The sequence below is a fragment of the Podarcis gaigeae genome, assembly GCF_964106915.1.
Source record: "Podarcis gaigeae genome assembly, chromosome: 9".
Taxonomy (NCBI): Eukaryota; Metazoa; Chordata; class Lepidosauria; order Squamata; family Lacertidae; genus Podarcis; species Podarcis gaigeae.
This window is the reverse complement of record NC_139685.1, coordinates 20,957,169-20,976,208: the sequence shown is the minus strand read 5'-3', so window position 1 is coordinate 20,976,208 and position 19,040 is coordinate 20,957,169. Positions and strand designations below refer to the sequence as shown.

At 43.2% G+C, this 19,040-nt stretch overlaps 1 protein-coding gene across 1 annotated transcript in view; it reads left to right on the top strand.

The window, feature by feature from the left end:
- GABRB1 (gamma-aminobutyric acid type A receptor subunit beta1) overlaps positions 1-19,040 on the top strand; it is an 84,474-nt gene that overhangs the window by 54,698 nt on the left and 10,736 nt on the right. Inside the window, exons 4-5 of the mRNA XM_083755008.1 lie at positions 2,263-2,483; positions 12,462-12,544. Of these exons, the coding sequence (XP_083611134.1) occupies positions 2,263-2,483; positions 12,462-12,544 (304 nt within the window). The remainder of the gene's footprint in view (positions 1-2,262; positions 2,484-12,461; positions 12,545-19,040) is intronic.

The following is a 19,040-nucleotide window of genomic DNA, read 5'->3' as shown; positions in this document are numbered from 1 at the left end:
GATAAATGGTCTATGTAGGCCGGGTAGGGAAAAACGACTGACGCATTTTGTAGGCTGTCGTGCAAAATTGTGCTGTTTGTCCGCAATGGTTCCCTTTGAAGAGGTTGCTCCAGTTCACAAGTATGAGAAATTCAGTCAGAATTAGTCACTCACAAAGGTTTTTTGGGAACTATTCCTAAGCAGGAGTCTAGATCCACGTGCTACCTCCTGATCACATTTCTTTTCTGGACAGAATTCAAGTGAATGTTGCCTTCTAAAGACACAATCTTTATGAAATATATGTCTCTGTGGAAATAGAGGATTGCAAAGGAGACAAAGACTATGTCAGAAGAGGTCATCGACACTACAAATCTGCCCCTAAAACATGGCAGAGGCGCTGGAAATGGCAGCTTTAGAAAGTAGGGACGTGTGAATTAGTAACAGGCAATCCTGAACTAAAACACAATCATGAAGTAAAATATGAAGTAACCTCTTAATGAAGTAAACAGGATCTACTTACATATGAGAATGGGTTTGATGGCAATGGATGCTACTGGTTCTCAAATCCTCTCTGCATTTTTCATTAAAGTCCTTACAGGAGCCCAGCTGTTCTCATTTCTTTGCCTTTTGGTTCCCAGTTGCTTTTCTTGCCCCAGGCAAGCTTGCATGGAGCAGTCACAACATCTAGTGAGACGGAGAGGCTTGTCGGGGCGGCAAGAGCTGGCACTGAAGTCCCTTTTCTGAGAAAACCTGAAGAGTCACCATATGGCAGCAATACACATGTTTGGTGCACTTGCAAGCAATTAAAAAGCTCATCATGGTTGCATTAGTTGACATCTTTCCAGGGAAGGAGGCCTAGCGTCACTGTAATAAGTGACCTTACCACTTGTAGATCCAGATTCCTCTGAGCCTACAAGTACAGTTTATCCCTGGACGACTAAGCACATCCATTTATATAACCCAAATTAGGAGATCCTAATAAACTTAGCATACACACACACTCTCCAGAACTGAGGAATGGTTATGAATGAAAACAATTATAAATAATAAGTTTTCACTCCAAAATCCACAGTTTATTAGGGCGACCAAAAATGTCACAAAATAGTGGGCAAGCTTTTTGAGTTCTGTGATATTTTTGGCATTGCCCAAATATGAAGTTGCAGGATGTTGTCAGTAGGTTTCTATTGAACATAACTGTATTTACATTTTATGTCACTTAGAGGTAGTTTTAAAATACATCATTATTGGGGGAGGTTTATTAACAACATACATAAGACCAGGGCTTTGGGTAGTGGAGGTGACACTACTCACATAGAGAATAACAGCTCCCCCCTCCTTTTTTACGACCCATGGCAGCCATTTCATGCTAGCACCCAGGTGTGGTCGCCATATTTCAAAAAGTGAAAATCTGTTGTTGAGCTATTTTTGCAAAATCTTCAAAAAAAATTGAAGTTTTTGAGCTATTTTTAAGGAAATTCGCCAAAAAAATCAACACTTCCAGCATAGGTTGCCATTTTTAGCCTGGACGCTATTTCCAACGGATGTATGGCAGCCCTACACCCACAGCACTTTTTATCAAAATACGAGTGCTGTCCTAAACCCAGTTACTTCTTAAGCTTCCAACACTTCCTCCTCCCAGTCTGCTCTCTCTTCTCTCTTTGACCACTCATGGTCATCCCACCAGCAACCCCGTGGCTCTGAGCCTTTTTCCCCTGCTGGTGCAACCAGTCAGTCCATGACACTCACTGACACATACATCTTTTGAGGGCTGGCACCCATATTAGGACCTCATCCTTAAAAAAGTCTTATTGAAGCTTGGCCAAGATGTCTTAACTATCTAGTTGAATTCAAAGGTACCTGACATTCTCTGCGTTGGGATCTGGGGCTATATAAGATTTGGATAAACAATGACGTCAAGCCTCCGGTGTAGGTTTGACCTTAAGCTGAAGAACATGAAGATCTGTTTTGCAAAGTCTGAATGGTCACGCTTAAGGCACTGTGACACCTTTGTACAGGATGTTCTCAGTTAAATCTTGGAGTTTAAGCAAGTCCCTCATGGAAAAGGTGGACACAAGATTGTTCACCGTACCACTTGTAAGAAAAAAGCTCGTGTCAACAGGCCAACAGAAGCAGCATTCATGACCCTCACGGTTGTTTGTTTTTTTCAGTGAATCTCATCATACAGTGGCAATAATTGCGCTCTTCGGATCATAAAACATATTAGAAACTATGCAAAATTCACAAACACTGAATTACTATTTTTCTTTTCTTCTTTGTTCCCAGGACTACACACTCACTATGTATTTCCAGCAGTCCTGGAGGGATAAAAGACTATCGTACTCTGGAATACCTTTGAATCTGACGTTAGATAACAGAGTGGCTGACTATCTCTGGGTACCAGATACATACTTCCTGAATGACAAGAAGTCCTTTGTTCATGGAGTTACTGTGAAAAATCGAATGATTCGGCTACATCCAGATGGCACTGTTCTTTACGGTTTGCGGTAGGTAATGCTCTATTTAAGCTTACTGTGCAGCTACGTACTGGGGTGTAGCTCATCATGGGAACTGGAAAACCTGGTGACAGGGACGTTATCTCTAGGGGGCCCTGGAGGCCTGAGCACTCTCAAAACTTTTTGTTCTGGGTGTTCAGCGTCCACACCGCAGGGCCCCTGACGCACCTTCTGTTGCCTCGCGATGCACTGGAAGTTGAATCCGAGGCCTTGCGGTGCCACCGGAAGTCAGGTTCTGAGGCCACAGGGTGCATGGTGTCATATCAGTGAGCTGGGCACTCGTAACCTGGGGCCCAAATCGGCGACCCTGCCTGATGATTTATCAGGGGGGAAATGTTTACCTTTAACCTGTTCAGAAACTCCTCACAGACGCACAGCCAAGCAGTTTTATCTGGCTCTTGGTAGTCCTAGCAAATTGTGATTTAAGGAATGGGGCAAGTGTCCTGCAAACTTACTGCTTAGGAAATCTGTTCAGGATGGTGACATTCAATGGTTAGATCGTTGTGTGAGCAATCACAGGTGTCTGCAGTCATTGCAGCAGTAGCAAAATTCTGGATAGCAAATATAGGGAAGCTTGAAACAAACTGAAGCCACAATAGTAAGAAGAAGAACTGCACTCTCATTAATTTTGCCCCACACTTCTTGCTTCCTCTATGAATGATTCAAGCAAAAAAAAAAAAATGCTATTAAGTCTCCCTTGGGGAATGGTGGACCACACTGGTGTGCATAAATGACTTTTCTCAGGGGAGCGGGGAAACTGGTGTTTCAGCAGCGAAAGAGAAAACAGGGCACTGGGGAAATGGCTGATAAGTTCCAGAATGTGGTTATTATTTGTTAAACAGAGCATGCGGAAAATGTGTCTTTCTAATTGCCTTCAATCTTCATGGCTGTGGCTCCTATCCATCAAACTGGTTAATGAAAATCAGCTTATAAGCCGTTGTATAGTTTGAGGGATATTTAGATGCATTTTGGAAATATGCAACACTTTAAAAAAATACGTTTAGGGGTACTCTTATTTTGACTCAAGAAAATCACCATTTTATAGTTCAAATTGGGAAGAATATATACAGTAAATGGACAAAAGTACAAAGATTCACAGAATGTTTAGGGGTATGCGTACCCCTGCGTACCCCCAGAAAAAAGCACTGGAAACATGTTAGGGTGCCTTTCCTGCCTTGCTGTAGCTGGACAGCCATACAATTATTCCGATACGTGAGATGGGAAGCTCTAAAATTTTTGGCCATGACATTAAAATGGCATTGTTATCCTGGCACAGAAAGGTTTTGATAAATAAAAGTGTACAAAGATGTACTAGGAGGGAAAACATTTCATAGCTTCAAAGTTTACAACAATTAGGCAACATAAGGCAAAGTATATGCAAAGTATCAGTTCAGCTGATCTAGTATATTGCCCTGTTGAAACACTTATCACAATGATATTTCAATACGATACAACGATTTATGGCACAGCCCTAGCCCACAGTTTTCCAACAGTCATCTCTGATTTTCCTGATCCAGTGATGATCTGAAAAGAGGGAAATAAATTCAGTATACCATCACAGCTTTCCTGGAGTGCATTATGTGGGTAGTTTCTAGTTATGCTTCTGCAATGCTGTACATCAACACATCTCCTAGTTCTCTGTTGTTTCTGACAGCTGAAAGGAAAGGATCTGGGTTCATTTGTGCATTTAAAATAATAATAATAATAATAATAATAACAACCCCAATTTCACACTAACAACTCCTTTGAATTTTGACTGCTGCACCTGAATTCCCCTGAAAAATCAGGCAGAGCTTATTCACACTGGAATCCATGCTGCTAGATTTCTCTTGATATATATTAGTGTTGTCACCAGTATGTCAGGTAATTGCATGCAAATTGGAAATCCAATGTAAGGTACAACTTTAATTACTGCCCCTTTCATCTTTATTTCTGCAAGTCTGCAATAGATTTCTCCCACAAACACACACACACACACACACACACACACAATGCTTTTAATGAGTTCTAGAGCCACAATCCTTAAGCCACTGACTCTGGAGGGAGAGGAGGAAAAATCCACTGCAATAAATGGGTCTTCTCCAAAATAAGGAATCTAAGAAGATCAAACTGATCCAAAGGAAAACATTTGCTATTCATATAACAAATCCATATCAACCAACAATCAAAGGTGACAAATCGGTGATACACCTTGATGCTAAATGTCAGAATGAATATAATGGGAAACAGGGATTGTTCTGAGGTTCACATACAGCCAATCAATATAGCTTCTTGGAGCCTTTCCAGGTGAAATGTAATAATAGGTTACTTTTGCTTAAAGAGTTTTATTGCAAGCACATGCACTGAACCCTGTCCGTGGAGCCTTCCCCCCCCCCAAAAAAAAATGAGGCAAGAGACCAAAGTATGGGTTCAAATTGGCCACAACTTTATTGAACTTCTGAATGTGGGAAACTTGGCATAGGCCTAGACATGTAACCCTCTCAGCCCGACTGGCACTGAGGATGTGCAGGGCAATGAGGTGCAGTAGGAGGGGACTGTAAAGGATGAACTTACACAGCGTGCCCTCCCACTTTACCTCAGCCGAGAGTTTGACCTACATGCCACCGCTCTAGGGCCAGGGACTCCCGCAATCAACCCTTTAACTGGCCCTGCAGCTGCCGCCACATGGGGGTGTGTGCATGGAATGCTTCTCCCCCCCAACTCGAAGATAGACTAAAGGATACCTTGCCAAGGCCTAAAAACCACCAAAGTTGTGACGAAATCCTACGGGGAAGGCAAAACCTGCCAATGCATGGAAAATTCCTTCCCGGTTCTGAATACAGCAACCATCTTACGACCATAGCAGCGCCTGCTGACCTGGAACGCAAGAAAATATTATTAATTTGGGATGGTTGGGTGGGTGAACCTGGAAGAGGAGGAAACAAAGTGAGGTTTGGCCGGAGGGGTCGGCCTCTTTGCCCTTGGCACTCGCCCCACCCCCAGCTGGCCATCCATTGTCCTCCCAGGCCGGGGGTGGGACGATGGCCACCCTATCGCAGGTGGGAGGCATCCGACCAGGTAAGCTCGCTCAGTGTCGCAAACCCCACTCACCTGTCAGGAAGGGAGGGTAGAAATTGCAACCCAACACCAGCAGCATTATAAACCTCCACACATAATTGGGTGGCAGGTTAGCATTACTAATCTTCCACCATTGTGTAAAAGTAAAGGGACCCCTGACCATTAGGTCCAGTCGTGGCCAACTCAGGGGTTGCGGCGCTCATCTCGCTTTATTGGCCAAGGGAGCCAGCATACAGGTTCCGGGCCATGTGGCCAGCATGACTACGCCACTTCTGGCGAACCGAGCAGCGCACGGAAACGCCGTTAACCTTACCGACGGAGCGGTACCTATTTATCTACTTGCACTTTGATGTGCTTTCGAACTGCTAGGTGGGCAGGAGCAGGGACCGAGCAACGGGAGCTCACCCTGTCATGGGGATTCAAACCACCAGCCTTCTGATCAGCAAGTCCTAGGCTCTGTGGTTTAACCCACAGCGCCACCCACGTCCCTCCACCTTGTATAGTATAGTATAAAATAGGAACCGGGGAGGGTCAGGAGTTAATCCAGACATCAGCACAATAAGCTGTCAGCGCTGTCAGAGCACTTGTTGCCTATTTCAGAATGGCAGGGGGGTCTTCAAGAAACTTGCAGTGCCCCCCATTAAGCACTGAAATAGTCTTCCCATCACTGAGAGCATGGCAGACACTTCCTCTCTTCTGCCATCTTTAACCCCCCGCCCCAACCCTTCTGATCCCTAGAACATAGACCGAGAGCAGGGAATATATGGACTAAAGGTGCTTGAAGAATTTGGTTCCTGTGAATTCTGCTGCAAAATGGACCTGATCTGAAAATAATTATCCTTCAGCCTTGTTTGGGGAGGAACACACACAGGCGTGCATTGTGTTCTCTCAACAGGCCGACACCTCGTAACGTAAATACTTCTCTCCCTTTTTGTAAATGTGGGCCAATTTTGGGGGTTCCTAAAAAGTCCACCCATAAACGAGGCAAAACAGAGTTGTTGTCTTTTGCAATGGTAATGAAACCAGCTCAGGACAGTTCTATATAAGGATCCATCCATCCATCCCAAATTAGGAATCATGCTGGATCTTACGACCATAATGCCTTGGCCTATTCTGACACACACGGATTGGAGCCAATGTTATAGACCCTCTTAGAAATGCTCTCGCACAGATCCACAAAAGGGCTACACCTTTTGCAAAAGCAGCATGACCTTTTCTTGAGCCAGAGTGTCAGCCTGCTGAGAGAGCACAATGCACTCCTGTGTGTTTTTCTCCCCACACAACCTGCATCTGACGACATAATAGCTCCTGCAACAGCAGAGCAGAAAAGAGAAAGGCTTTGGTCCATTGTTTAGGTGAAGCGCACGGTGTCAAACCAGATCCAGACAGCATATGCCAAGAACAGTGAAATAATTCCATTGTCGGTAACATGGGGGGTGCCACATTTTCCAGAACAAATACACACATCGTCCTAAATGGCAAGGTGGCATTCAATAGAAATCTAGGCATTCCCACATAAGCTATTTGTCATGGTAACAAAGATGCCCCACTTTCCCAAACTGTACTCCAGCTAGTTTACCTTCTCAGAGTAATGAAATGACACACATAATGGTTATTTCATATATAGAAGTGGTTCACACATAGCACTTGAATTATTGTCTTTTTTAATATAGGACAGCTGCATATTCCTGTAATGCAGGGGGGTTGGACTAGATGATGCTCAGGGTCCCTACCAACTCTCCAATTCGATGATCCTATTATCACTGTGAAGATAAAAATGGGAAACAGTGGGTAGAGCTTTTCCACAAGTGCTTTATAAATGACAGAACATTTAATGCTTCTTATTCTCCGGAAGGTTTGAAGTATATTCTTAGAAGCCAGACTTAGAGCCTATTCAGATGGCCAAAGTAGCTTACCAACATCCCATGCAGAGATGTGCTAAAATGTGCAGTAAAACAGGCATCTGAAGCTGGGCTTCATCCATTTTTGGACTCCCAAGCTGCTATAACTGTAGCAAGTTAAACTAGCCAGCCACCTGACATATTGGAATACACACACACACATTTGCACAGTATCCCAAAGCAATTGGAAGGGAAAGATGGCACGGATGACTAGAGAGATGTATGAAAGCCAGAAAGCCACAGGAGGGCAATAATAATGTTTAATGGTTGGTAAGCAGCTTTCCATTTTCTGCTGCACTCGTTTTCGTCTTGAACTGGGGAGGGGGGGAGAAAATGAAATCCTTTAAATATCAGTTTCGTACATCTGGAAGGCATGAAATATCACTATAGACATAATGGAGCTGCGCCCAATGAGAATTAAACATAGCAAACATCCTCTCTGTTGATTTTATTTGAAGAGTTTCCTTGGGGTGATGGATAGCTTTGAAAGGAGAATAAATGAGGCTATTTATAAAAACTTAATAAACTCTGTGCTTTAATGTTGTAGAGAAATGGCTGTTTTTGCTGCCTAAAATTCAGGCTATCATAAATGTCAGAAGAAAATTGCTCAGCGTACTACTCCTGTCTTATTTATTGTTTACTAGAAAGAAAAGTGGAACCCTGCCTGCTATGCTCTGCCTTATATTACTGCTTATATTTTCAACTGTAGATGAAAATGAATGACCCAAGGTATACATTTTCGGGTTGTTCTAGTTTGCTGTAGCCCATCACATTTGTCAATAAAGTCTGGATCCTACACGTTGAGCATAAGAAGATGGGGATGAAGTGGTACTTGTCTTGCGGGGGTGCAGAATGGACTGCTCTACCGCAGACTACTGATGGAGGGTCAATTTTTTATGCCTATATAGAAAAAGAAAATCCCTGTGTGTAAAAAGCAGCCAGGGGAGAACAGGATTAGGACTTTTCTCCCTGATACTTTGTTGGGGTTTTCCTTGCATGGAATCTTTTAGGCAGAGGGGATTTGGATTTGATATCCCACTTTATCACTACCCTAAGGAGTCTCAAAGCGGCTAACATTCTCCTTTCCCTTCCTCCCCCACAACAAACACTCTGTGAGTGAGTGGGGCTGAGAGACTTCAGAGAAGTGTGACTAGCCCAAGGTCACCCAGCAGCTGCATGTGGAGGAGCGGGGAATCGAACCCGGTTCACCAGATTACGAGACTACCGCTCTTAACCACTATACCACACTGGCTCTCTGGGCATTCAGAAATGGCACTTGACACACACATACACACTCGCAGCAAGTGGTAACGTAGATTCTGCCACCTCAGGATTCTGTCACTTCATTCTGCGGCACATACAGACCAGGCATGTACCACATACCCCGCAAGTGTCCTGGAAAAACACAATGAACACAATGGTCATTTTGGGCACCGTGATATCACGTGATTTCATGCCAAGGTCTCGCCCCCCCAGCACTTTTTGGAGGGGCCGCGATCTCTACTTATAGTATTCATTTTTTGGTACTATTAGAGCATGCCCCCCAAGTGTGTGCTTTGGGCTCCATGATCTCATAAGGGTCACGTGACTCATGCAGGAGCACAGAGATAGGAAGGTGCATGTTGACTGGCTGGGCTCCCCCTGTGCAAGTCGCTGTGGCGGCATCAGCAGTGAGGGCTGGGCTTGCATGGTGGGCTATGTTCACACTCCGCGGTCTACACTGGCCTGGCATGATTGCACCTGTGTGAGCCCCAAGCACCAGCAAACCATGCTATGCCACTGCAATAGATCAGAAGTATCTACACAAATAAACTGGTGCCATTTCCAGGTGCCAATGAGGGAAAGAGCATCCATCATGAGCTGGTTTTTGAGGAAATCATGTTTCAATGAACATTTAAAAAAAAAAAATATTGAACCACTAAAATTAATCTGTGGTTCCTCTTCATTTTCACATCTGAAATGCCTGTTCAGTCCTCAAAGCTTGCTTTTCTCTTCTTGCTTTCTTAAATTTGCCGTTTCCCACTCCCTTTTGGGTTTAAAACACACACATACATCTCTACCGTCTATTTGCTCTGTCAAACAAAACTGTTGTTTGCAATAAATTGTGCTTCCCATTCACAGACAACCTTTATTACTGCCGCTTGTTTGCAGAAGTGTAGTTATAGCATTGTCAGAATTTCTGCTATAAATTTTATTTGATTGTATTTATAGCCTCGCAGTGAAAAGGGCTAAGTGCGCTGAAGTTTCTTCAATAGATCTCAGTCCCATAGGATATTTGGTAAAATAAAAATTAAAAAAAACAGTGCAACATTACTTTGTATTTGGCATCTTCAGAACACCTGGCAGGTAGCCTTTATGGTACCTTGCAAAATAATTTACCTTGACCCAGCTATGGGCTCATTCTGCACACACATAAAAAAATGGGCTTCTGCCTGCTCTCTTTGCCTGGGGCATTGCAGAGATGGAGAACCTGCAACCCTCTAGTTGTGGTTAGACTCCAGCTCCCATCAGCCTCAACCAGTATGACCAATGGTCAGTGTGAGGAATGTAGCCCAACAACATCTGGAGAGCCAGCGGTTCCCTACGCCTGGTGTGTTGCGTTTAAAATGCTATTTTGTGTGTGTGTGTGTGAGAGAGAGAGAGAGAGGGGGGGGGGAGAGAATGAGACTATGAAAAGCTTTAAATTCAAATAGATCTCACCCTGAAAAAGTTCAGCTACAGCTTTTAGTTCAGCCATTTAGAAATACAGCTCAACGTGCCTTATAGAAGTGAGGGGTGCGGGAAACCTGGCTCCTTTGATCCATTAGCAAACTTGTAAGAGATATTACGCAAAAAATCAATACTGTCAATGCTGAATAAAAATTATTAATTCTTTAGAGAGGGCTGTTTTCTGAGCAAGTCTTAATACATAATTCAGTTTGAACAGCCAATTGCTCCTAATATCCCCAATGTGGCGTACAGGGGTTCCACCAAGGCTTCCTGTTTCTGCTGATTTTTTCCCCCTAATTAAGGGTTTGGTCCTTTGCTGCTGCTGCTGTTTGCCTTCCGGGGATCCTCCTTTTTTATTGTTGGTTTTATTTGTTTGGGGGGGTGTAGGTGGGTTGCCCTTTGTTTGGGGGGGGGTTCCCAGTTTTCCTGCTAATTTTCTGTTTTTATGGTACCCAAAACAGTACCTTAGGTTTCCAAACGTACCCACAGGTCCCAAAAGGCTAGGGATCTTAAATTAAGTTAACTGGCTCTTCTAGTGCTTCTCTACCTTTCCCCACGAAGTAGAAAATCCGAAGGAGCTATTTGTGTAGTCCATTTTCCTTTGGAGGAGCAAAAACTGGAGATTTATGGGAGATGCTTATAGCTTCATTTGTTTGCTTTAAAAAAATGTGCAGCTTGAAAAGAAACAGTAGGAATATGCAGAGCAAGCAGAGACAGTGCTAGCCCAAAGGCAGAATCCGAATCACAGATTGATTCATGAACTGCCGCCACGCCACAGAAATTAATAATAAGGAGCCCACACTCACACAGTGCAGTATGCAACTAATTACCTGAGAAACGACTTCCTTGCGTGGCACCAAGTATTATTCCATTAGCATTTCACACAGCTGGGCTGGAAGAAATCAACAAAGGGAATAGACAAGGAAAAATTTTCAAATCAGAAAGGGATGGACGACCTGGCTGGGACACTAGCTAGAAGGACAAAGGCTATGGAGAGGTCACACCTTTCCACCCAGTGCCAGATTTAAAGGTAAAGGGACCCCTGACCATTAGGTCCAGTCGTGACCGACTCTGGGGTTGCGGCGCTCATCTTGCTTTATAGGCCAAGGGAGCCGGCGTACAGCTTCTGGGTCATGTGGCCAGCATGACTCAGCCGCTTCTGGCGAACGCCGTTTACCTTCCCGCCAGAGCGGTACCTATTTATCTACTTGCATTGGCGTGCTTTCGAACTGCTAGGTTAGCAGGAGCAGGGACTGAGCAACGGGAGCTCACCCCATCGTGGGGATTCGAACCTCCGACCTTCTGATTGGCAAGTCCTAGGCTCTGAGGTTTAACCCACAGCACCACCCATTTCAGATTTACATATAAGCTAAACAAGCTATAGCTTAGGGCCCCAATCCCTTGGAGGCCCCCGAAAAAATTAAAGGAAAAAACAACTAGATGTACATTTCCAAAATATAAGATAAAAAATAAATAAAATAAAGCCTACATACAGCAACAGTGTTTTGTGTTGTGTAGGCTCCTATGTTGTAAGTCAGGTATGGCCAAACTTGGCCCTCCAAATGTTTTGGGACTACAACTCCCATCATCCCTAGCTAACAGGACCAGTGGTCAGGGATGGTGGGAATTGTAGTCTCAAAACATCTGGAGGGCTGAGTTTGGCCATGCCTGATGTCAGTAATGGGCCCCACCTGCTAGCCTGCTCCCTAAAATATCACTATCACTATTAATATACTTCTTCTTAACTGTATTTCACTATTAATATACCTTTTCATAATTGTACTTCAGTTCAACAATTACTTTGATAAAATACATACTTTGTTATGTGCAAATGGCTTTAGATACCTATTTGGTCCATAAATTACCATATAACATATATTCAACACACAAAAAAACCAGGGACAATTTGTTGTTGACAAAGGACAGCTGGGCATAGAAAGGGCCCCATTACCTTCAGTAGCTTAGGGCCTCATCAAACCTAAATCTGGTCCTGCTTCCACCCCCTGCACACAGCCTTTGACTGCTTTTTTAAAGTCTATTTTGATGGCATGTGAATTTGTCCTGCAAGGCAACACTTGATGCTTGGTAATTGTTTTTAAAGAAATTCAATAAAGTTTGCAATAATAATTCAAAAGCTTTTTAAGATTGTTAAAATGTTTGACCTGAGCTGCAAGTCCATTTATCCTTCTTTCTTGATCCTACCTTCTCTCTCTCTCTCTCTCTCTCTCTCTCTCTCTCTCTCCCTCTCCCTCTCCCTCTCCCTCTCCCTGTCTCTCTCTCTTCCCTCTTCCCTCTCTCTCAGGATCACTACCACAGCTGCCTGCATGATGGATTTACGCAGGTACCCTCTGGATGAACAAAACTGCACGCTGGAAATTGAAAGCTGTAAGTTGTCTCCCCATTTTCTACTGCTTATATAAAAGCACAAACTTGTTTTGTACTTTTGTACAATGTGCGGCAAGGAATCTTACAATGTATACCGCCATCTACACCTCAATTGCTACCATATTTCTGAGCCCAAATAAATTTGCTTATATCTCTTGCCTAATTTTTTGCAATATTGTCTAAAGTATAGTTTGACTATTAATGTTTTAAAACATTTTTGAAACATTACGCTGCCTCTTTACCGTATCTTTAAAATAGGAATATAACAAGCTGGTCACATATACAGTATGGTGGTGCATCTAGATTAATTACGGTACTGAATAGTTTAAATCGGTTAAATATACCATGTATAGATAGTACTGAGCTACACAGTCCAATTGCCTGACTCTGTCCAAGGCAACTTCCTCTGTTGCAGTGAGAATTCCTACTCCAGACTCAGTGTATCTAATGCTCCACAGCAGCGAACAGTGGTGTAGCGTGGGGGGTGCAGGGGGGGCCGGCCGCACCGGGCGCAACATCTGGGGGTTAGGGTTAGGGGGCACAAATCCACGGGTTAGGGAGCGCAAATCCACGGGTTAGGGGGTGCAAATTACTTGCCTTGCCCCTGGTGCTGACAACCCACGCTATGCCACTGGCAGCGAATATAGCTTTGCTTCCTGGTTGGTATCTTGCACCTGTGTGCATTAGTTCATTGGCTGCAATACCATTAGATTACTATGAAAAGGAGATAAAAACACTGCCCACCATCCTTATACGGAGCCCCACCAGGGTCTCAATAAACCTCTTGCACTAGTTGGACTAGGAATCTTGGATTTGAATCTCCACTCTGCCATGAAGCACAGTGTGGCTTTGTTAGTTGCAGTGTCTTAGCTGAATCTACTCCACAGCACTGATGAGATGATATGGGCATTTGTGCATTTGTGTGTGTGCTTTGTGCACCACCCTGAGCTCTGAAGGAAGATAGAATAAAAATGCAGATTGTACAAATAATACCTACTTAGGACTTCAAGAACAGAGTTGGGGGTGTTGTCCAGGGCTACATGAGGCTCAGTGGGTCACAAATGGTGCATTCCTGCATAAGCAATTTTCTGGCTTTCTTTTTGCCCTGACTGGTATCTCTTCTGTTTACAACACTTTTAGCATCCTTGTAATCTTTCGCAATGTTATCCACTATCGTCAATTACTATCAAACATAGAACAGCAGTCACTGAATACTAATTGCCAAATGTAAAACACTAAATATCAAATTGTGAGCATTCAGCGGGTGTCGCCATAGAATTGGCTTCCACGTTAAATATGAGATCGTGGGAGGAATAGAAAATGTCTCATTAAGGCATTTATGTTTCTGGAAAAGCCCGTCGCTGTGTTTTCCTTCTTTCTGCGGAAATAGATGCAATCTTAAATGTACACAATGGCTGAACAAAGACAGGGGTCAATTTGAAGAGGCATTGGTATGCATCAATAGAAAAATATTCCAGCCGCATGCTCAGTGGTTGGTTGCCAGGAAGCCAGGGGAGGACACTCCAATAGCTGCATTCTTATTTGAACTGTCATTGCCACTTACATTGGCAAAAAGTATTTTGACCGATTTGTGCAGAATCATTATCACTCCCTTCCTGAGACAATATACTGCACTGTTACAGTGGCTGCATATACAATACCTTGGGTTGAAAGGGTTTCACAGGAAGCATGAAAACACACTGCATATCATTGGGGGAGGCCAATTCTGCGGGAAGCTAAAGACCCCAACTGTTTATCTGGGCCTTTGGGAAAGAGTAGGTGTGGCTTATCTTTCACTCCCACTACACTGGCTACTGCTAATGTGATATTCTAGAACCCATACAGTCCAAGAGCACAGATAAAAAAAGGTAAAGGTAACCCCTGGATGGTTAAGTCCAGTCAAAGGCGACTATGGGGTTGGGGTGCTCGTCTTGCTTCAGGCCGAGGGAGCCAGCGCTTGTCCACAGACGGCTTTCCAGGTCATGTGGCCATCATGACTAAACCGTTTCTGGTGCAATGCCGTTTACCTTCCCACCACAGTGGTACCTATTTATCTACTCGCACTGGCGTGCTTTCCAACTGCTAGGTTGGCAGGAGCTGGGACAGAGCAATGAGAGCTCACTCCATTGTGGTCTAAACCACTGAGCCTCTTGGGCTTGCTGATCGGAAGGTTGGTGGTTCGAATCCCGTGAGCACTGATATCTAGTTATGGGGAACTTGGAAACAACAACAGCCATATAGCTCAGGAATAATATAAACCGGTCTACATAACTAAGCTTTCCTCCTCCTCCTCCTCCTCCTTCTTCCTCTTCCTCTTCTTTTTGGAAAAAGGCTTAAGGATAAACAGATGTTATTTGTCTGTTTATTATATAAATATCCCACTTTTCTTTCAAGGAGCTCAAGGTGGCCCACAAGATTCTCCCTCCTCTCATATTTTCCTTACAACTCTGTGAGGGGGAATAGGCCAAGGAGCTGCTTCATGCCTGAGTGGATATTTGAATTTAGGACAGTGACAATCCCTCACCTGACAGATATCGCAGCCATCTCAGGAAAACAAGTGCTTAAGGCAGCTCATCAAAAACCTTGTCATGAGCTTAGAAACTATGAATTTATGAATTGTAACTAACTTCTGAATGTCTCTCAATGCACTTCAGTGCTGCTCAGTGACCTGTAAATTCGATGAAAGTAATGCAGTCAGATAAGGATTGTCAAGTGATGTGTTAATGAACTTAGAGGAGAGGCCAGGGGGGCTTATGGATCCGCATTGGTCTGGGGGAGGGGGACAGGTAGCAGTTTTGACTGTTTATGGGCCAGGGGAACTTGACTCCAGGTACTGGTGACTTCAAGACTGGATTATTGCAATGCTCTGTATTTGCAGGTTCCCTTGTGCTTGAACTGGAATGCTGCAGCATGGTTGCTGGCAGGAGTGAGACCTGCTCAAAGATTTGCAATAATTGCCGATTTGTAACTGGTCTAAGTTCAAGCTGTTAATAATGGTATTAGAAGCCCTCAGCTGCTTGGGACTAAGTTTCTTGCGGGATGTGCCCACTAGACTGCTTTGATTTGTGAGCTGACACTCTTGCAATATGAATCAGCTGCGAATGCGTCATTAAATTTCAACTCAAGTCCTGTGCAAGTTTACACGCTGAACCTCTAGTTACTTTGATGTTCATTCATTCTCAGGGTACGACAGCCATACTCCTAAACTCCAAAGGCTGAATTGCCTACATTTTCCCAGCCGTACCTAAGAACCCAGGTCTTTCATAAAGTTCTGGCAAACAAAGCAGATGTGCAGGCAGGCCCTAGCATGTGATGCTGTAAGAACCTTGGAACTTCCAGTCTGTTGTGTGATAGCCCTTAGCAACTTTTTATTCAGTCAGCTCACAATTAAATCTCTATGAGCAGGCAGCTGAAATTGTGAATCTTGTCGTTTCACTTTTTTTTTGTGGGGAGAAGAGGCAAGGACTGTTTGATGGTAATGCATTCATCCTCACACTGTTGGCCTTTGGCACAGTTTATGCATTTACTGGTTTTCTGCCAATGTGTGAACAGCTGCCTGAAGCACAGACTCTAAGCAAAGAATTAATTTAAAGGTTTTCTTTGTCTGTTGGTGAGCTTGCTGCAGCATATGATAAATTATTCCAGCCCTCGCCGCAATGGGAACTCCATTTTCATCCTCCATTTTTATCCTCAACTCTTACTTAATGAATTCAACATGTATCCACAATTATAAACACTCTTTAAAAAAAAATACAAATGATATAGCAACCAGTTAACAACATGTCTGAGTGAGGCAACACACTGTGTTTGCAGTAATGCTGTGTTTGTAGCAATCCTTGCTTAATGTTACATGAATGTGCCCGCTCACCCCTCTCCTCTGCTATGGTATGGTCACAATGTGGTGATCGAAAGCTTTCACTTCTACTTTTACAAACTGCAGTTTAGAATTATGTTCAAACCAAGACAAACTATTGCTATTCTAACCAAGTTTGGATAGCTCCAGTTTACTGAAACAAGCCAACTTCAAAGCATAGTTTATAAAGCTGTCTTGTTTCAGTAACAAAACAGAAGATAAACCACAGTCTACGGTTCAGAAATAACATTAAACACAGTTTACTAAAAACAAAATTTTCCGTCTTCTTCCGTGTGGAAGGGGGGACATGTGAAATACACTTTGTTTTATTCACATAATTCCAAACCATAGTTTGGCATTATGATTGAACATTCAGAAGATGTTCGTTCTCTTGTACAACGCTTGTGCAATGCTCACATCTTAATCATGTTTTGTACTCCCCAGTTTTCTAAGCAGTGGGAAGTTCCAGGGACAACCTTATAGGTTCAATTTTTGAAATGTTGGAGGGTATGAAAAAACAAAAAAAATTCCTTCCAGTAGCACCTTAAAGACCAACTAAGTCAGTTCTTGGTATGAGCTTTCGTGTGCATGCACACTTCTTCAGATACACTGAAACAGAAGTTTCCAAACCCTTCTATATAGTGAGAAGGTGGGAAGGGGTATTACTCAGAAGGGTGGTGGGAATGGGTGATTGGCAGATAGCTGTGATGAGCCTGTTGACGACTCTTAACGACTGCAATAGGTCTTACAGGAAAAAGCAAGGGGTGAAAAGGTGAAAAATGGCTTTGTCATGTATAATGAGATAAGAATCCAAGGTCTTTGTTCAGGCCAGGTTTCTCCATGGTTTTAAGTTTGGTGATAAGTTGTAATTCAGCAGCTTCTCTTTCCAGTCTATTTCTGAAATTCCTTTGTAGTAAAACAGCTACTTTGAGATCTTGTATAGAATGTCCTGGGAGATTGAAGTGTTCTCCTACTGGTTTCTCTGTCTTGTGATTCCTGATGTCCGATTTATGTCCGTTTATTCTTTGGCGTAAGGTCTGGCCTGTTTGTCCAATATAGAGAGCTGAAGGACACTGTTGGCATTTGATGGCATACACAATGTTAGACGATGAGCAATTAAATAGTCCCGAGATGGTATGTGTGATGTTGTTGGGGCCAGTAATGGTGTTGTCCATGTGTATGTGGCAGCAAAGTTGGCATCTGGGTTTATTGCAGGCTCTGGTGCCAGTGTCCGTGTTAGGTCTGGTTGTAGTATTATTGTGGGTTAGGAGTTGTTTAAGACTGGGTGGCTGTCTGTAGGCAATGAAAGGTCTTCCTCCCAGAGCTTGAGAAAGAGAACTGTCATTGTCCAGGAGAGGTTGTAGATCTCTGATGATGCGTTGTACTGTTTTAACTTGGGAGCTGTATGTGATGACTAGAGGTGTTCTGTTATTTTCTTTTTTGGGTCTGTCTTGCAGCAAGTTCTCTCTGGGTATCAGTCTGGTTCTGTTGATCTGTTGTCTAACTTCATCTGTTGGGTATTTTAGTTCTAAAAAGGTTTGCTGTAGATCTCTTAGGTGAGAGTCTCTGTCTGTAGAATTGGAACAGATGCGGCTGTAACGCCAGTTACCTCCTATCTGTAACTGGAGGGTATGAAATCCTGATGCAGCACCCTGCTTGTGGTTAACGCTTAGCTGGAATGAAATATTCAACGCAGCAATAGAGAAATTAAAATAATAATTTATTTGTCAGACAAATAAATGAGAGGCACAGTGGTATATGGTTACCAAGCTCTGGCCTGGCCTCCTGCCATTATGGCCAGCACTTATATTTCCTTAACCCAGCCCCCTTGCTCCTCCTGTGGCTGCCTCTGTCCAATCAGCCTGGTTGAAATTCCTATTGGCTGTTTGCTAGAACCAATCACAAAAGATACACCCATTTCCTTTTGCCTTTTATGGAAAATAAAAAGCTATATATTCTTCTATCTATAAATGACAAATAAGTAGTCATATATCTTACATTTGTCTCAACAAGGAACCTTAATTACCAGCTCACCTCTTGCCCTCCTTGCCCTATTGCCCTCCAAAACACATGGTTAATCTTAAATTTTTATCTTAAACAGATGTCAAGGATCTTGAGTTCACATCATCATTGAAAGATCTCCTTCTTTTGGAGGTCTTTAAACAAAGGCCTGACAACCATATGTGTGCTCTAATGATGTTTCCTGCTTGGCAGGGGGGCTGGGCTGATGGCCCCTGTGATCTCTTCCAACTATATGAAATAAGAATCTAGCATAAGGATTTAACATTTCTTAGTTTCTAAATCCTTTGCATAATTACATTTAAGCCAATATATTTAATACATAACATAAATAACCTTTTAAAAGGAAAAGAAATCTTAAAAGGATCTCAGTTTAAGAAAGAAACAACTTTAGAAAAGACTTCCCAAAATACTCTCTCCCTTTCTGCCAGCCAGATGCTTTTCCATTGCTCTTGACCTTTTAACCTTAGGAAAATATGGCTCAAGTTTAATGGGAGGCACATGGTTTTATTTTACTATTTATCAACTCTTAATTATGTTTTCTCAGCCTTTTTTATATTCTGTAATATGTAGGGTCAGTGTAACCTTGGCTCTCAGCCTGTAATTCCCTTTTTACGACTTTGA